The following is a 19,544-nucleotide window of genomic DNA, read 5'->3' as shown; positions in this document are numbered from 1 at the left end:
GAAAGTCAACACAAAAATTAAATGATAACAACAACTGAGTTTGCTTCTGTTTACAGCAACAGACGAGCCTCTGCTAGGAACTAACAACTATCTTCGGTTTCAGGATAAACTTCTGTTCTCCTACGCTCTGTGGTCACCACATATAGAGCCACAGCTGGAAGGTGCTTTCATCTCAGAATCTCCCATTCAAGCACTGATAGATGGCCGTTTTCTCCAAGTGCCTATAATGACAGGAGTAACGTCCGGTGAAGGAGGTACGTAAATGTCTGCTGCATAGTTCAGAGCGTTCGTTACAAGGCAATAGAACGAAGTATTTTCAGAAGTGACTCTAAGTCATACAGACTTTTAGACGAAATATGTTGAGTTGCTGATCACTCACTTGGAGTCTGCATTCTAATTCTATCAAATGTATACACATACCTCGTTGTGTTCTCAGGTAGATAAAATAATGGAGTATTGTACCTGTTACCTACAACAGGCGTTTAATTGGGGTTCCTCTGCACAGGTTCTGGAATACTGTACCAGACAGAGAAAATCAACACTCTAAATAACATGTTTTCTGAATCTGTTGGGCCATGTTTACATCTTTCAACTGTGGAAATGCAACAGGAAGCAGCTCTCAAACTACGAGAATTCTATTTCGGCAACGATACTATCTCTGCAGACAATCCTGCCCCTCTCGTGCATGTGAGTAAATCTTTTGTTTCGATTAGTTCATAAACAATCCCATCATTTTAAAAAGAGTCATTATTGTTCATTTTTAAAAGGATATCTTTCCTTTGCTGTAGAGCATTAGGCTACAAATATGACAGCTTGCTCCAGATACTTACACTATTCAGAAATAGGAATAATATGTTACTGGCAAAGTTATTACATATTCTTACGTATGATGAAAAGGAGTTACGTCATTATAACCTAAGAAAAAATCATTCCCATTGAAGAAAATTATTTGGCGTAAATGAATGAGAATTTCGAATAATAATGACAAAGATACTGAAAAAAATTGAAAAGTGAACGTATTACTAGATAATAAATATTTAACGAAATATACAGGGTACGTTAAAAAATTGAAAAGTGAACGTATTACTAAATAATAAATATTTAACGAAATATACAGGTTGCGTTAAAAACTTACACTTACTTTGAACAGTCATAGAAAATTTGGTTTCAGTTGTACATGGTTTAATTTCTGGAAATAGAAAAATTAAAGTCAAATTTAAAAAGTAAATGTACGTTCTTCCTGATTAACTTTCAAAATGATGGCCTTCAGCGTCAATACACCTCTGAGTGTACACCTCGTCTTTTACTGTGCTTCATAAAAAGAAATCGAATGGTATGAGGTCTGAAGAGCGTGGAAAAACTCGATTTTTCCCCTGCCTCCTATCCACTGGCCTGGCTCGTGCAAACCTATGATAGTGCGGCAGGGCGCCATCCTGTTGGTAATAAAACTTGTCATTACTGTATAATGCATGAATGGCGGGGAATATGGAATCAAGAAGCATTTTTCAAAGCGGGAAGGCCCAGTGAATCCCCTTGCAGACAAATCGCATGATATATTTAGACCAAGCACATTCATAAACTTTTCAACTGTAATGTATTATATTTAGCCCAGTACCTGAAATTGTGCCTATTAATAGCTTTTCAATTAGGCTTCATCCAACCAATTCACATTACCCATAAATCCCAGTTCACGTGTCACCATCGCCTGAATCCATTCACAACATTATAACCTTCGATCTGAATCATCTTGACTTAGACATTGCACCTGCCTTAGGATGTACACACTAGACACGCCTCTCTTCAGGATACGTAACATACTAAAAACACTTGCATTACTCTCACGTGCCCCTTGTATTGAAGATTTTTGAGCTGATGACCTTTATGCGTATCATACATTGTTCCACGAACATCGAATTTATGGCTTAGACGTGTAATTGTTAACCTCGAAAGTGATTCTGTACCATACTGACTTCTCCACTGCCTTTGAAATGCAGCAACATTCTCGAACTTCCAATGCCACTTAATCACTTGCTTCTGCACTTCAAAGCTAAAATGTACATTCGCCATGTTGAAGTTCCTTCCCTGCCACTAACTGCTATCAACTGTTGGAGACATATAAAATTACTTTCTCCCAGGAACAGAACCTTGTAGAAAGACAAATAAAGTTTCTATGACAGTTGAAAGTGTGTATACATTTTTTCACACACCCTATAGATAAGCAGAAATGCAAATATTTTAGTTACAAGTGGGTTCACATCAGAAATAGAATTTTTTAATGACAGTAACCTGCCTGACTGGTTGTTGTAACCTGTATTAGAATATCCCATACTTTGTATTTTTCACTACTGGGCAGTTTCACCTGTGTAATCATTTTCAAGCTTGTAAAATACGTACCGCATGTCACATCGTTAAATACAGACATATAACGACCATTAGTTATTTAGTAAACAGAATAAAAATTAAAATATTACAAAATAAATGAGATTAGATTAGATAAGATTAGTTTTTCGTTCCATAGATCCGTGTTGAGGAGATCCTCGTGGATTTGGAACATGTCACTTTTTTTTAAAGCTGAAATAACAATACTAATAGTATGAATATATACAATACATCATTTGTTTCTATTAAAAAATTCGTCAATGGAGTAGAAGGAGTTGGCGACTAGTAAATCTTTCAGGCTCCTTTTAAACTGATCTTTATTTGTAACTAAATTTTTTATGTTTGCTGGCAAATTATTGAAGATGAGTGTTACTGAGTAGTGTACCCATTTTTGAACTAAAGTAAGTGCTTCTAAGTCCTTGTGCAGATAATTTTTGTTCTTGGTATTGTATGTATGAACTGAGCTGTTTGTTTGAAAAAGAGATATATTATTTAGGACAAATTTCATTAAGGAGTAAATATACTGAGAGGCAGTAGTTAGTATACCCAGTTCTTTGAAGAGGTTTCTACAAGACGTCCTTGAGTTTACTCCACAAATAATACGTATTACACGCTTTTGGACTCTGAAAACTTTTGTTTGACTTGAAGAGTTACTCTAAAATATTATACCATATGACATTTTGGAATGAAAGTAGGCAAAGTATGCAAGCTTTTTCACTTTTATGTCGCCTATGTCTGCTAACACTAATCCCAGGAATTTAAGACTGTCAACCTCTTCTATCTGCTCTTCTTCGTACTTTATGCATATGCTGGGTGGAAACCTCTTACAGGTTCTGAATTGCATGTAGTGAGTCTTTTCAAAGTTTAATGTCAGTGAGTTGGCTTTAAAACATTTATTAATATCCACGAAAATATCATTAGCAGATCTTTCTAGAACTACACTCAACATACTATTTATTGCAATACTTGTGTCATCTGCAAACAAAACGAACTCTGCTTCTGGCAGTGTAACTGATGAGAGATCATTAATGTACACAAGAAAAAGCAATGGCCCTACGATGGATCCTTGTGGGACACCACATGTAATTTCTTCCCATTCTGATGATGACTGATGACTTAATTCACTAGTCCCTTGCACTGACAAACTTTGTTTCCTGTTAGCGAGGTATGACTTGAAACATTTTGCAGCACTGCCCATGACACCATAGAATTCTAATTTATTTAAAAGGATGTTGTGGTTTACACAATCGAATGCCTTTGACAAATCACAGAAAATACCTGCTGCTTGTAACTTGTTATTTAATGAATTAAGTACATTTTCACTGTAGGTGTAAATAGCCTTTTCGATATCAGAACCCTTCAGAAATCCAAACTGTGTTCTTGATAATATGTTATTCATGGTCAGATGGTTGAGAGCTGCATGTACATTACTTTTTATAAAATTTTTGAGAATGCTGGCAAAAGTGAAATCGTTATGTAGTTTGATGGCATCTCTTTATCCCCTTTCTTGAATAGAGGCTTAATATCTACATATTTCAGCTAGTCAGGAAATGTCCCGGTTATAATTGACTGGTTACACAAGTAACTTAGAATTGTACTAAACTCACAAGAACATGCCTTAATTAACTTTGTTGATATTTCATCGTAACCACTAGAATGCTTTGTTTTTAAAGATTTTATTATGGAAGTTATTTCTTTTGGTGAAGTGAGTGACATATTCTAGTTTCAGATATTCAAGGGCATTATTTACTGATCCTGACAATCCCAATCTATCAGTAACGGATATAAAGTACTTGTTAAATAGATTTGCCACACTATGCCCATCGGTTACTAATGTGTCATCTACCCTTAGTGCTATTTGCTCCTGTTCCTTTCTGGTTCTACCAGTCTCCTCTTTCACTATATCCCATATTGTTTTTATTTTGTTCCCTGACATTGCTATCTTCTTCTCGTAGTCCATTTGTTTAGATGTCTGAATTACTTTTTTTAATATTTTACAGTATTCCTTGTAGTTAGCTAAATCATCAGCATTGGAGCTATTCTTGGTCGATAGATACATTTTCCTTTTTGTCTTACAGGAAATCTTTATTCCTTGTGTGATCCATGCTTTTATTATAGACTTCTGTTTAATTTGAGTAACTTTTAGAGGAAAACAGTTTTCAAACATGGTACTGACATTGTTCATGAATGTGTTATATTTTTCATTCATGTCTTGAGCACTATAAACATCTTTCCAGTTCATATCTTTGAGCAGTTTTCTAAAACACTCAATTTTTGGTTGATTGAATACTCTCCTGTACTCAGATTTAGCAGTCTTGATAATCTGCTTAGAATTTACATCTAAAACAAGGAGCTGCATGTCATGATCTGATAGTCCATTTATTACAGGTTTTATGATATGATTTTGTTCCTTTGTCTATAAAAATGTTATAAATGGCTGTCCTTGAGGATTTAGTGATCCTAGTTGGAAAGTTTACAGTGTGAGTTAGATTGAAAGACAACATTACTAACTGCAGTAAATGTTTACTGGAAGATTGAATTAGAAAATCTGTATTAAAGTCACCAGCAATCAAAATTTCTTTGTTTCTTCCTGTTAAATAACCCAAAAGATCTTCTAGATGATTTATGAATAGATTATAATTTCCTTCAGGTGCTCGGTAAATAGTTTCTATTATATAGGATGTGTTATGGAACTCTACTTCTTCTGCACATGCTTCTAGATGCTGCTCTAAACAGAATTTATTAATGTCAATGTTCTTGAATTTATGGCAGTTTTTAATAAATGTGGCAACTCCTCCTCCATCCATATCTACTCTGCAGAAGTAGGAAGCTAGCTTAAATCCTTAAATGTCTAACATATCTATACCAGTGGTCACTTGATGTTCAGAGAGGCAGATTATGTCAATTTGGTTAGATGAATTCATTTCGTCGATACAAATGAGCAGTTCATCAACTTTATTTCTGAGCCCCGGAATGTTCTGGCGTAATAAAGATAACTGATACCTCATACTAATGGGATTATAACTGCTTTGGTGAAGATAAACTGGCAGTTTCTGATTACTTTCTGTTAAACATTGTTTAAATGGAGGCTGTATGCGAAAATCTGACTCCTGTTTATCTGTTTTCTCAAACTGAGTGTGTCTGCCAATCTCTCTTAAAACTCGTTTTCTATCCCCCTTCCCTATCCTAAAAAAGGCATCCTTCTGACACCTATCGCCACTGGTATTTTACCACTTGTGACAGTATCCCCCCTTACGTTTTCTGCAATCAACCCTGACAGTTTTCCCTTCCCTTTCCTATTGAGGTGAAGGCCAGATTTACATGCTGTAGCTCATGAATTAGAGTTACAGTTAAAACTTATGTTGATAACATATTGTTAAAACTGCTGTTAGGTAAACTGAATGGTAAAAAACCAAGTGTAATTAAAAAGTAGTTGGCATACAGATATCAACTAATAAAATAGTTTAATACATTTCTGGACTTAAAAACAACATGACACCAAGTGTTTCTTAAATAACGTACTACTTGCACATTTAGTATCATACTGGACCATGTGATGAGAGACAAAACTGAGCAACAATATATTATCTATGTTGCCTACAAATTTCAGTTTTATTCACTTGATCGTATGTGTCGTACAAATTTCGATTTTATTCACTTGAGTTCAATATCAGATTAACATCCTGATAAAGACTATGTTTCAATTGGAACAGTTCAACATCGACTTGGGGATCTTCGAGCCGACGGACGCTCTGGTCAGGAAAGTGAAATAACTGATCTACCAGTCTTCTACTATGTGTTTGACTACCATGGAGAACATGTGAATACAACAGAGTGGGGTAAGTACTAATAAGTGTTTATTAACTGCTAACTTATTCCCCACATGCAGTTATTGTGGAGTGTGTGGAACTCAGTAAATAGTTCAAACGGCTCTGAGCAATGTGGGACTTAACTGCTGAGGTCATCAGTCCCCTAAAACTTAGAACTATTTAAACCTAACTAACCTAAGGACATCACACACCCATGGTCGTGGCAAGATTCGAAACTGCGACCGTAGCGGTCGCGCGGTTGCAGGCTGTAGCGCCCAGAACGGCTCGGTCACTGTGGAACTCAGTCCGGACTTCTTCGTAAGACAGAATCGATCCACATATATCCTGTGCTCTAGGAAATAGTTCTTTGTTGATATAAAGGGTGTTTATACACTACTGGCCATTAAAAATGCTACACCACGAGGATGACGTGCTACAGACGCGAAATTTAACCGACAGGAAGAAGATGCCGTGATATGCAAATGATTAGCTTTTCAGAGCATTCATACAAGGTTGGCGCCGGTGGCGTCACCTACAACGTGCTGACATGAGGAAAGTTTCCAAGCGATTTCTCATACACAAACAGCATCTAACCGGCGTTGCCTGGTGAAACGTTGTTGTGATGTCTCGTGTAAGGAGAAGAAATGCGTACCATCACGTTTCCGACTTTGATAAAAGTCGAATTGTACCCTATCGCGATTGCGGTTTGTCGTATCGCGACACTGCTTCTCGCGTTGGTCGAGATCCAATGACTGTTAGCAGAGTGTGGAATCGGTGGGTTCAGGAGGGTAATACGGAACGCCGTACAGGATCCCAACGGCCTCGTATCACCAGCAGTCGAGATGAGAGGCATCTTACCCGTATGTCTGTAACGGATCGTGCAGCCACGTCTCGATCCCTGGGTCAACAGATGGGGACGTTTGCAAGACAACAACCCTTGACGCTGCATCACAGACAGGAGCGCCTGCGATGGTGTATTCAACGACGAACGTGGGTGCACGAATGGCAAAACGTCATTTTTTCGGATGAATCCAGGTTCTGTTTACAGCATCATGATGGTCGCATCCGTGTTTGGCGACATCGCGGTGAACGCACATTGGAAGTGTGTATTCGTCATCGCCATACTGGCATATCACCAGGCGTGATGGTATGGGGTGCCATAGGTTACACGTATCGGTCACCTCTTGTTCGCATTGACGGCGCTTTGAACAGCGGACGACGTGTTACGATCCGTGGCTCTACCCTTCATTCCATTCCTGCAAAACCCTACATTTCAGCAGGATAATGCACGACCGCATGTTGCAGGTTCTGTACGGGCCTTTCTGGATACAGAAAATGTTCGATTGCTGCCCTGGCCAGCACATTCTCCAGATCTATCACCAATTGAAAACGTCTGGTCTATGGTGACCGAGCAACTGGCTCGCCACAATACGCCAGTCACTACTCTTGATGAACTGTGGTATCGTGTTCAAGCTGCATGGGCAGCTGTACCTGTACACACCATCCACGTTCTGTTTGACTCAATGCCCAGGCGTATCAAGGCCGTTATTACGGCCAGAGGGTACTGATTTCTCAGGATATATGCACCCAAATTGCGTGAAAATGTAATCACATGTCAGTTCTAGTATAATATATTTGTCCAATGAATACCCGTTTATCATCTGCATTTCTTCTTGGTGTAGCAATTTTAATGGTCAGTAGTGTAATTATAGACTTTCAAACCGCTGTAGAAATAACACCACTTGACAGAATGACGTCAAATTGCAACGGAATATTGTCAGAGAAGGGTGAAAACGTATGGCAGAAAAAATTAGTTACAAAATGTAGCAATAGATTCATGATTTACTAGTGGTCGACTACAAATGAGAAATGAAACATACAACAATGCCTAAGGTGCACGTTTCACATTAAACAAACTGTACTACTCAGTGTGCACTAGCGTACAGGCGTGATACTGTTTGTTACGTAAGCTCACCCACCATGGCACGGTTATATCACATCGGATAGGAAAATTCAGTTTTTAACTGTCCTGAGGCCGATAACCGCATAAAAGAATCAATCACATCGCTTTTTAATGGCCCTGAGGCCAGAAACCGCATAAAAAGTACCAATCGCAATCAAATCGGATTATTAGTCTTTGTGTGACTGGTGCAAAACCTGTTCAGTCAGCTGTCCACCGTTTTCTGCAACAAGTTGAAATCGAGGAACAGCATGTTCCACAACTGATCGAAGTGTTTCAGGGGTCACGTTCAGAATGTGTTGTGCAATGCGAGCATTGGTTCAAATGGCTCTGAGCACTATGGGACTTAACATCTGAGGTCATCAGTCCCCTAGAATTTAGAACTACTTAAACCTAACTTACCTAAGGACATCACACACATCCATGCCCGAGGTAGGATTCGAACCTGCGATCGTAGCGGTCTCGCGCTTCCAGACTGAAGCGCCTAGAACCGCTCGGTCACACCGGCCGGCTAATGCGAGCATTCAGTGCAGCTAAGTTTGCAATCTGCACTTGAACACATCTTTTGAGATAGCCCCACAGCCAGAAGTCACATGGATTAAGATCAGTTCATCGGGACGGCCAGGCTGTAGGGAAATGGCTGCTGATAATTCTAGTATTTCAGAAATGGCTTTTCAGCAGCTGCTTAACTGAATTTGCAATGTACGGAGGTGCGTCATCTTGCATAAAAATGATCCCATCCACACATCCACGCCGTTGGAGAGGTGGAATGACGTGGTTGCACAAAAGACACTCATAGCGCTTAGCAGTGACGGTACAAGTAACAGGACAGGAAGCACTTGTCTCTTCGAAAAAATACGGCCCTGTGGTAAATGATGCCCTAAACCCGCACCACACTGTGACCTTTTCAGGATGAAGTGGTACTGGCTGATTTGCGTGTGGATTTTCCGTTGCCCATATTCGACAATTCTGTGTATTGAGATATCCTGTCACATGGAAGTGGGCTTCGTCTATCCACAAAATCTTCCACGGCTGATCGTTGTCCACTTCCATGCGAGCAAGATATTCTAAAGCAAAGGTCTCTCTTGCTGACGGGTCAACAGGAAGCAACCCGTCGACATAGGTAATTTTGAATGGATAGCACAGAAGGATGTTTCGTCGTATTTTACGCGCCGTGCTCACAGGTATGTGTCCAATGTTCGGGCAGTTCTCCATGCACTACACGTTTGCACACCACCACTCGTCTCCTCCTGCTTTGCTGTGGCCACTGCTTCCACTGACGTCGAATCAGTTCGTTTCCTCCCTCTGCCAGGTTGCACACCAAACGAATCCGTCTTTTCCAATTTCCGAATCATTTCCTCCAGACTCACAGCAGTCATCGGACCACCGCCTTTTTTCTAGCCCTTCAGTGCCCGGAACTTCCACAGAGCGACGTGAGCACGGTCATCATTCTTGTAATACAGCTTCACAAACAGAGCGCGATCCTGAATTGAGACAGTCATGGCGAATGTCGCAGACGCGAAAGGAGGAAAAGCCGTGTATCCCGCGTGTTGATACCAACTTCAATTGGTCGTGCGCATGGCAGATGTTTTCATTTACGTACAGTATTCTAACACATACAGCACCCTCTATTGACCAATTTGCACATTTTTTCTTCTGCCATACGTTTTCCCCCTTCTCCCATAATATTCCGTTGCAATTTGACGTCATTCTGACCAGTGGTGTTATTTCTACAGCGTTTTGAAAGTTTAATTATAATCAACCTGTATAATAGTTTGTGGAAACTGAAATACAATACAGGGAAGGACTAGGATTTTAATGTTCCGATGGCTTTTCGGAAAATGGGGATAGAGAAAAACTTGGACTGATGAAATATGGAGAAGGAACTTCCTGTACACGGCAAGTATGTCCCAACCCCCCTCCCCCCCCAATCCAGTACACCTCCTGTAGTATCCCGATGACACCACCTTCCTTGCCCTCACTCCTACCCTTCAACGGTCCCAACGGCTTCTCCAGAATCACCTTGACCTTTTTGCCGCATGGTGTAACCAGTGGCTCCTGAAAATCAATCCTTCCAAGACCCAGGCAATCATCATAGGTTGTACCACTCGCTCCTTCCGGCTCCTTGATTTCTCCCTTACCATCTGCACCCGTTCTGTCTGCCTCTTCCCCACACTCACCTACCTTGGCCTCACCATTGACCGTCACCTCACCCAGATCCCTCATCTCCGCTCTATGCAATCCAAAGCCCACAACCAACTCCGACTCCTCAAACTCCTCTCTGGCCAGACATGGGGGTTGAACCCCGCTACCATCCTCCACACCTACAAATCCTTAATCCATCCCATCCTCTGTTATGCCAGTCCTGCCTGGATATCCGCTCCCCTCAAATTCTATAAGTCCCTCCAGATCCTCAAGCGCCGTGCACTCCACCTCGTTTCCGTATGTGCCTCCCATCCCTCATGCAGATCCTCTATGACCTGATTCCTTTCCCCAATCTGCTCCTTTTCCCCTAACATATCCACGTCCTCAACATCTCCCACTGCCTTGATCCCCCTCATCCCCTAGTTGCTCCTCTCCTCTCCGACCTCCACCCTCCACCACGCCTTCACTGTTGTGTCCCCCCTACCCTCCCTACCCTCCACCTCTACACCCTTCATCTCCTTTCCCAAGGTGGCTTCCGTCGACTCCACTTCCAAGATGATGCCCTCTCTCCCTCCATTTATCCCTCCTGTCAACTCTGATCCTCACCTCCCCCTGCCTTCCTCTGTCCTTTTCCTGGGTCCCTCTCCGGGGGGGGGGGGGGGGGAATAGTAGACAGACAATTCAAAAAACAAGGTGTCTGGTTTCTGTTTCACAAGAGATATAAAAATCACAACCAGCGACAATATGATTTCTGTTCGCAACACTTCGGAAAAGACACACAACACTTAACACTCACTTAAAACACTGCACTAAAAAGTTGGCATGAAGATGGCACACCACAGCAAAGGGTAGATGGCGGGGGCGGGTGTGGAGGAGACCTGGACAGATGAGGGGTAAATGGGGGGAAGGAGAGGAAAAACGAAGTGAGGGGGAGGAGCTGATGGAGGGAGAGGACTCATAGGGGAGGACAGACGTGAGAGGGAGTGGGGAAAGGCGGAGGAGGGGAATGCAAAAGGACTCAGGGGAGAGAAGGGACACAGAGAGAGGGTAGCAGGGGAAAAGCAGGATGGAAGGGGGTTCCCCTGCAGGATGGAAGGGGGTTCCATCCTGCTTTTCCCCTGCTACCCTCTCTCTGTCTCCCTTCTCTCCCCTGAGTCCTTTTGCATTCCCCTCCTCCGCCTTTCCCCACTCCCTCTCACGTCTGTCCTCCCCTATGAGTCCTCTCCCTCCGTCGGCTCCTCCCCCTCACTTCGTTTTTCCTCTCCTTCCCCCCATTTACCCCTCATCTGTCCAGGTCTCCTCCCCCCCCCCATCTACCCTTTTCTGTGGTGTGCCATCTTCATGCCAACTTTTTAGTGCAGTGTTTTAAGTGAGTGTTAAGTGTTGTGTGTCTTTTCCAAAGTGTTGCGAACAGAAATCATATTGTCGCTGGTTGTGATTTTTATATCTCTTGCCAAACAGAAACCAGACTGTCACTGTGTTTTTTGAATTGTCTGTCTACTATTTTCCCTGTCTGCTTCCTGTGTATTTTATTAGCATCGCCAACCCTTTGTTTTATGTTTTAACTTCCACAATTTTCCGCCATTTTACAATCTAAGTCACCGTTTTTATTGCTGCTTTTATTGTTTATTATCTTCTTCTTCTGTTTTAAAAATATGTTGGCTGAAGAGTGGCGTACTAAGTTGCTGCCAGCCCGCCCCATATGGGGGGAATCAAAACTCAATAAAGGAAAAAAAAGGAGAAGGAAATTGGCAGTGTACTTTTCATGAGAACCATTTCGACATATGCCCTAAGTGGTTTATGGAAACCATGGAAAACTTTAATCTGGATGGTCGGGCAGGGATCTGAAGACAGCTCCTCTCATATGCGAATGCCTTAGCCACTGCTCCACCTCGTTCAGTTCCAGAAATTTCCAAGAAGAATACATGTGACTGAAATGAGCCACGAACTATAGATTATGTACATGGTAATACACAAATTATTAGTTAAAAAAGAAAACCAATGTTCTCTTTGAACTATACGCTTTCGTAAATAATTATCAAATACATAACCTATCACAATCTTGGATACAGGGTATAGCGTGCGACTCCATCCCATAGTGATATAAAGGTCATATAGTCCGCAGGGGCAGCCAAGAATTTGGCTTGCAAGCCTTGCCCTGGCAAGAGATCATGGTGTTCAGCCTGGCTACACATTTCCCCCAACGCCACGACTCGCTACCTGAGCTTGAGGAGGAAGAAGAGGGGAAACTGCAAACACACTGCATTTAAATGGGGAATTCAGTCGCACTGCATACGACTAGGTTTTATATTTGACATTGCTCAACAAGATAGATCACAAACATATAAATTTTCATATTATTTAATTACTACCTTAGGGCCCACCGCTTCGTTTGCGGAGACTGTGTGGTCATCATAGGTATTTTTCCTTTAATCGAATTTGTATTTTCTGGAGCCAATTGCTCATGCATAAATCTACACACTATAGAAGAGTTAGTGACCCTTTACATAGCTGCCAGTCTTTGCACAATGAAATTGTTCCAAAGGGTCTAATTTCGTTTGATATGACGAGTTAGGAAAGCAAACAGACTAACTGGTTCTATAGTAATTAGCGCCTGTCTTACATCCCGTACTGAATTCTCTCATCTCGAATGGATATTCCTCTGCACGGAATCACATTTAAAATGGTATCTATTTAGTCATCAGTAACGATTCGTTTGCACCGTAACAGCAACAAAAATAATTTTATGAACATATATTAGCTCTACTGAAAATTAATGTATCTCTGTGTCTATGTTTTAATGTAACGAAATATGTAATGTAACGAAATATTAAAAATATCACTGAAAGACGTGTTCTTTATTTCTAAATACAACTTTTCGTAGTTCCAGCTTCAAAATTGACTTGATAGCGACGTATTTTCAAAAAGACTTGTCATCCTCTGTTTCAGCCCCTTAAGGCGAATTTCGAAAAATCGGTTCTTAAAAGGTGCCTACAGTTTAAGGTCAACACCCTCTACAAATTTCAAGTTTCTGTCCTTGGCGTTTTGGGCTAGGCGATGATGAGTCAGCCAGTATACATTCGCTGAATGCGTAACACAGGGAGCACACTGAATTATTACGACAAACTTCGAAGTGTTGTAGAGCGTGTCTTCAGGAGCAAATCGAGGATAGGTAACCGTGTCCAGAAACGTCATCCAACGGCGCTGCAGAGCGTCGAAGTTATATGCGCCAGCACCTGTCACAGGGCCACCCGTTCGGCAGCAAACGTGACTTAGTATGCTGATGGGCCGTAGGAGGAACTTTGTTTGTTATTCAGTGATCGTGACTGATTGCCAAAATCGCCAGTGGAGAAGATGGAGCTAGCTGTTGCATAGACAGCCCTTGTTTCCTATGAATGTGAAAAACATGGAAGATTTTAGAAGTATCCAAGAGGAAAATAAACTGCAGATGGAAACTGTTGTGTCGACAGAGGTGCCGACACAGTGTGTTTGAGGGGGCCGAAATGCACGCTATAAGCGCACGAAGGATGGCGTGAGGTCTGAAACAAGATACGTAATGAATGCTATAAAGAAAAGTACGTAGCTGCGGAAATACTTAACTTTATTCCATCCTTGTGGTACATCGCTCTTGACTATACAAATGCGACTCTGTAGATACATGCAATGTTACAAATGGCGCCTTGCTAGGTCATAGCCATGGACTTGGCTGAAGGCTATTCTGTCTCTCGGCAAATGAGAGAAAGGCTTCGTCAGTGTAGTCGCTAGCAAAGTCGTCGTACAACTGGGGCGAGTGCTAGTCAGTCTCTCGAGACCTGCCGTGTGGTGGCGCTCGGTCTGCGATCACTGCCAGTGGCGACACGCGGGTCAGACATGTACTAATGGACCGCGGCCGATTTAAAGCTACCACCTAGCAAGTGTGGTGTCTGGCGGTGACACCACATTCCTCCCCCGCAAATCGGCGAACGGTCGTGTTATAAGGCTTCCGCCCGCCGAGGGGAGGACCCGATGTTGACGTATGCGATGAGGTGGGGAGCCTAACAACAGGCGAGGCCGTGCCACCCGCACCTGGCCATTCGGTCCGAGGGGAGCTAGGAAACGCCTGAAAACCTAGTCCAGGGTGCACGCCAACATGCGGTGTATGCGCCCGTAGAGATTCAGGAGGGGCCGAAGGGTCGACCTCCATTGCGTCGGGGCACCCGACGGGCGAAGACGACATCTGGTCCAGAGCGGGCAAAAGTTCCATGGCGGAGGACATCTGGTCACGGGAAGCTATCGGCGGCGCGTGACCCAGGGAGGCGCCAGGCGGTTGCAGCGATGCGTCCACTGCGGGCGGCGCCGGCGGGAGAACAGGCGGCGGCGGCGGCGCGTCGCCAAGAGGCAAAATGGAAGGCAGCGTCGGTAACACCTGGGGATGAGGCGAGCCAGTAGATGGGTCCCCAGGGCGCTGACCGGACGCCACCGTCGCTGAAAGCAGACGGGGAGCGGCAGAACCCAGGCGACGACAGAGGCGCAGCTGATTGAGATGCCAACACACCTCACCAGAGGCCCCCAAAACCAAATACATCGCGCGGCCGAGGCAGCGAAGAATGCGCCCTGCGAGCCGACGCCGTGAACCTCGATAGTTGCGATAGAATACAACGTCGCCTGGAGCAAAAACAGGAGTCTGCCGCTGCACAGGAACCTGATGCGGCGGATGCAGCAAAGACATCAAGGTTCGATGAGGACGACCATGGAGCAACTCAGCCGGCGAGCGACCATTACGGGGCTGAGAGCGATACGAAGACAAAAAGAGCAACAATGCGTCCTCCCGAGAATGCGCCTCTTTCAACTTCAACATCTGTGACTTGAAAGTCCGGACCAATCGTTCAGCGGCACCGCATGACTGAGGCGAAAACGGCGCGGATGTCAGATGTTGAATACCATTGGCCTTGCAGAATGACTGAAATTCTGCGGACATGAATTGTGGGCCATTGTCGGAAACAATAGTCTGTGGAAGACCTTCAATGCAAAAAATAGCAGACAACGCTTGGATTGTGGCAGATGACGTCGTGGAAGACATCCGGACAACAAAAGGAAAATTACTGAAAGAATCGACCACAACCAACCATCGAGCATTCCAGAATGGACCAGCAAAATCGATGTGTAAGCCTTGCCAAGGGGAAGTGGCTTTTGGCCATGCAAAGAATGTCCGCGGTGGGGCGGATTGTTGTTCGGCACACGCCATGCAAGAAGAGCACAGAGTCGTAATCGCAGCATCGATTCCGAACCAAGTACAGTGCTGACGAGCAAGTTGTTTCGTGCGCACTATACCCCAATGTCCTTGGTGAAGAAGCCGTAAGACAGAGGACTGTAACGAACGTGGGACCACGACTCGTGACTGATCATTATCAGAACGCAACAACAAAACACCACGTCGTACAAAAAGTCTCTCCTTGTGAGCAAAAAATCGGCGAACCAACGGATCCTCGATCCGCGACTTCGACAAGGGCCATTGCGTAGCAACAAAACGCAAAACGGTAGCAAGGACAGGGTCAGCAGCTGTGGCTGTAGCTACACGACGAAAATCAATCGGAAACGATTCGACCACGTCATCGGTTTCCGAGTCAATGAACATGCAAGCAAGTTCGGAAGAATCGAATGCTTTATCCTCAGCAACAGGCAAACGGGACAACGCATTGGCGTTGCCATGCTTAGCAGTGGACCGATACAAGATATCGTAGCGGTACTGCGAGAGGAAAATAGACCAGCGAATGAATTTCTGCGCTGTACGTGGAGGGACAGGCTTGGTCGGATGAAAAAGCGATGTCAAAGGTTTGTGGTCTGTGATGATGGTAAAGTGACGACCATACAAGAAATCATGAAACTTTGTAACACCAAACACGAGAGCCAAAGCTTCTTTCTCTATTTGTGAATAATTCCTTTGCGCTGACGAGAGCAATTTGGACGCAAAGGCAATAGGGCGATCATGCGAGCCATCTTTGTGCGCAAGCACAGCACCGATCCCGAAATCCGATGCATCTACCATCAACAAAAGGGGTTTCTCGGGATCGAATGGCGTAAGGCAAGTATTTGAAAGCAACGCCGATTTCAACTGGCGAAAGGCGCGTTCGCAGTCCGTCGTCCAGACGAACGGAACACCTTTACAGCGTAAGCGATGAAGCGGAGCTGAAATGGAAGAGGCATTGCGCAGAAAGCGATGATAGTAATGTATTTTACCCAGCACACCCTGCAGCCGCTTCAAAGTCTGCGGCGAGGGCAAGTCTTGTATGGCACGGAGGTGCTCTGGACTGGGATGAATGCCTTGGGCATTGATGAAATGTCCCAGATACGGTAAGTCACGAGCAAAAAACACACATTTGTCCTTCCGCAAGCGAAGACCATTTTGTCGCAATACCTGAAATAATGTTCGTAGATTTTCTAAATGTTCGGCTGCTGTCCTTCCGGAGATCACAATATCGTCCAGATAGTTCGCAGCAGTAGGGACCGACGCACAAACAGTTTGTAAATATTGCTGAAACAATGCAGGGGCGGATGCACACCCGAATGGCAGTCTTTTGAATCGGTACAAACCAAGATGCGTGTTAACCACCAAGACGCGCTGGGATTCTTCGTCCACTGGTATCTGCAAGTAAGCATCCGCTAGGTCCAACTTCGAAAAGTATTGACCCGGGCACAGTTTATCAAAAAGATCTTCCGGGCGGGGTAAAGGAAAAGTTGCAATCACTAGTTGTGGATTCACTGTTGCCTTGAAGTCCACACAAAGTCTCAGTTTTCCGGAAGGTTTTGGCAAAATTACTAAGGGTGATGCCCAGAGAGAAGCCTGCACACGTTCAATTACACCTTGTGATTCTAAATCGTGTAAAGTTCTTGCGACCTCATCACGCAATGCGTGGGGAACATTGCGCGCTCTGAAAAATTTCGGTTGCGCGTTGACTTTCAGTTCCAAATGTGCTTCATAGTTCTTAGCGCTACCAAGGCCCGGTGCAAAAATGTTTGCAAATTCGTCACACAGACGAGAAACACTGTCTGAAGGCACAGTCTCGTTCACTGATAGGACCTGATTTACTATAGACATGTCAAACAACTGAAATAAATCTAAACCAAACAAGTTCACTGCAGAAGAAGAACGAAGGACGTAAAAAGACAAAAGTTTTGTTTGTCCTTTGTACGTTGCAAGAAGAGTGCACTGTCCTAACACAGGGATCTGTTGTCCTGAATAACTAGTGAGCTGAACATGTGCAGCACGCAATGGAGGTTTGCCCAGTTGTTTGTACGTGTCGTGATTGATCAATGAAACTGCAGCTCCGGTATCGAGCTGGAATGGTATTACTTTGCCTGCAAAGTCCAAGTCTACAAAAAGTTTATTGTCCTGCCGACGACAACAGCGACTTTCTCGTGCAATTTGAACTGATACAGGTACAGAAGCACTTGCGACTTTACGGGATTTCCGGCGACGTCGACACACACTTTGTGTGGGACGAACACAGTCACTGTTTGAGATAGTGGCACTGGACGGGGTGGAATTAATTACATGAATGTCCATGGGCGAAGGTTCACGAGCCTGATTGTCCTTGGATCGATTCCAGCGCGAAACAAAGGGTCTGGAATGGTTGTGAGTGTCCGATCGAAGCTTTTTCTGGCAAACACTTTGAACATGTCCTTTCTTACGACAGTAAAAGCAAATAGCTTGGCGTGACGGGCAATTGTCACGCGAATGTCTAGTTGCACACCGCAGGCATGATTTCAGCACTGCATTGGCATGCTTACGCGGCACACGTGTTTGAGAGCTAGGCCGCAGCTGCGCGGACGTGCGCGAGGGCTGTTTAACGTTCCGTGCAGCGCGCCCGGCGGGCCGGTTAATGTGACACACAGCTGGCGAAGTTTCAAACGATGCCTGAGCAAAGTCAAGTGTGTCTTGCCTATCTAATATATCACTTGTTGAAGGGAGGGATTAACTAGTTTCAAAATCTGTTCCCGTATACGAACATCAGAAACGTTCTGTGCAATTGCATCACGCACCATTGTATCTGAATAAGGGAGTCCACATTCACACTCAAAAGCACAATCCCTAGTAAGTCCTTGCAATGTTGCAACCCACTCCCTATTAGTCTGACCGCCCGTACGTTTTGTACGAAAGAACGTATACCGTTTTGCAACGACATTGACTGTTTCTTTGAAATAGGCATCCAACGCAGACAAAATTTCTTCGTAGGACAGAGTTGCTACGTCGCGTCGGGGAAATAATTTCACTATCACACGGTACGTTTGCACCCCTACACATGATAATAAGTGAGGCTGCCGCTCGTTACCTTGAATTCTGTAGGCGGCGAGATGAAATCCAAATTGGCGTGACCACTCCGTCCAGGTTTCTATGGCTGCATCATACGGTCGAAATGGGGGTGCAACTGCATGTTGTGGCTGTGGCAGCGGTGAAGCAGCGGCTGCCGCATCGGTTTGCAGTGCACGTTGACCCTGGACGAGCTGTCCAAGGGCATCCAATAACGCCTGCGTCTGCTGATTCTGCAAGCGATAAAATTCTGACAGTACATCTGGAGATTGTGGCGAAGCCATGACACAAGCAAATTAATACAATACGAACGCTAAAGTCCCTTTTGAGACTCGTCGCCACTTGTTGTGTCGACAGAGGTGCCGACACAGTGTGTTTGAGGGGGCCGAAATGCACACTATAAGCGCACGAAGGATGGCGTGAGGTCTGAAACAAGATACGTAATGAATGCTATAAAGAAAAGTACGTAGCTGCGGAAATACTTAACTTTATTCCATCCTTGTGGTACATCGCTCTTGACTATACAAATGCGACTCTGTAGACACATGCAATGTTACAAATGGCGCCTTGCTAGGTCGTAGCCATGGACTTGGCTGAAGGCTATTCTGTCTCTCGGCAAATGAGAGAAAGGCTTCGTCAGTGTAGTCGCTAGCAAAGTCGTCGTACAACTGGGGCGAGTGCTAGTCAGTCTCTCGAGACTTGCCGTGTGGTGGCGCTCGGTCTGCAATCACTGCCAGTGGCGACACGCGGGTCAGACATGTACTAATGGACCGCGGCCGATTTAAAGCTACCACCTAGCAAGTGTGGTGTCTGGCGGTGACACCACAGAAACCGTTTGTATAACTGTCATCCAGCAAGGCAACCAAGCACTGCATTCATGGGAGACAAGGCCTTTCTGCGCAGCACCAGCGCCATGTTCTCCACTGGTGATCGTGGCAGTCATTCGCGATTACTGAATAACAAA

The 19,544-nt window shown here is 44.1% G+C and overlaps 1 protein-coding gene across 1 annotated transcript in view; it reads left to right on the top strand.

The window, feature by feature from the left end:
- LOC126252031 (cholinesterase-like) overlaps positions 1-19,544 on the top strand; it is a 72,042-nt gene that overhangs the window by 32,787 nt on the left and 19,711 nt on the right. Inside the window, 4 exon segments of the mRNA XM_049952817.1 lie at positions 104-254; positions 506-687; positions 6,093-6,141; positions 6,144-6,218. Of these exon segments, the coding sequence (XP_049808774.1) occupies positions 104-254; positions 506-687; positions 6,093-6,141; positions 6,144-6,218 (457 nt within the window).

This window comes from Schistocerca nitens, chromosome 4, assembly GCF_023898315.1.
Source record: "Schistocerca nitens isolate TAMUIC-IGC-003100 chromosome 4, iqSchNite1.1, whole genome shotgun sequence".
Taxonomy (NCBI): Eukaryota; Metazoa; Arthropoda; class Insecta; order Orthoptera; family Acrididae; genus Schistocerca; species Schistocerca nitens.
This window is presented reverse-complemented; position numbering and strand designations above follow the sequence as displayed.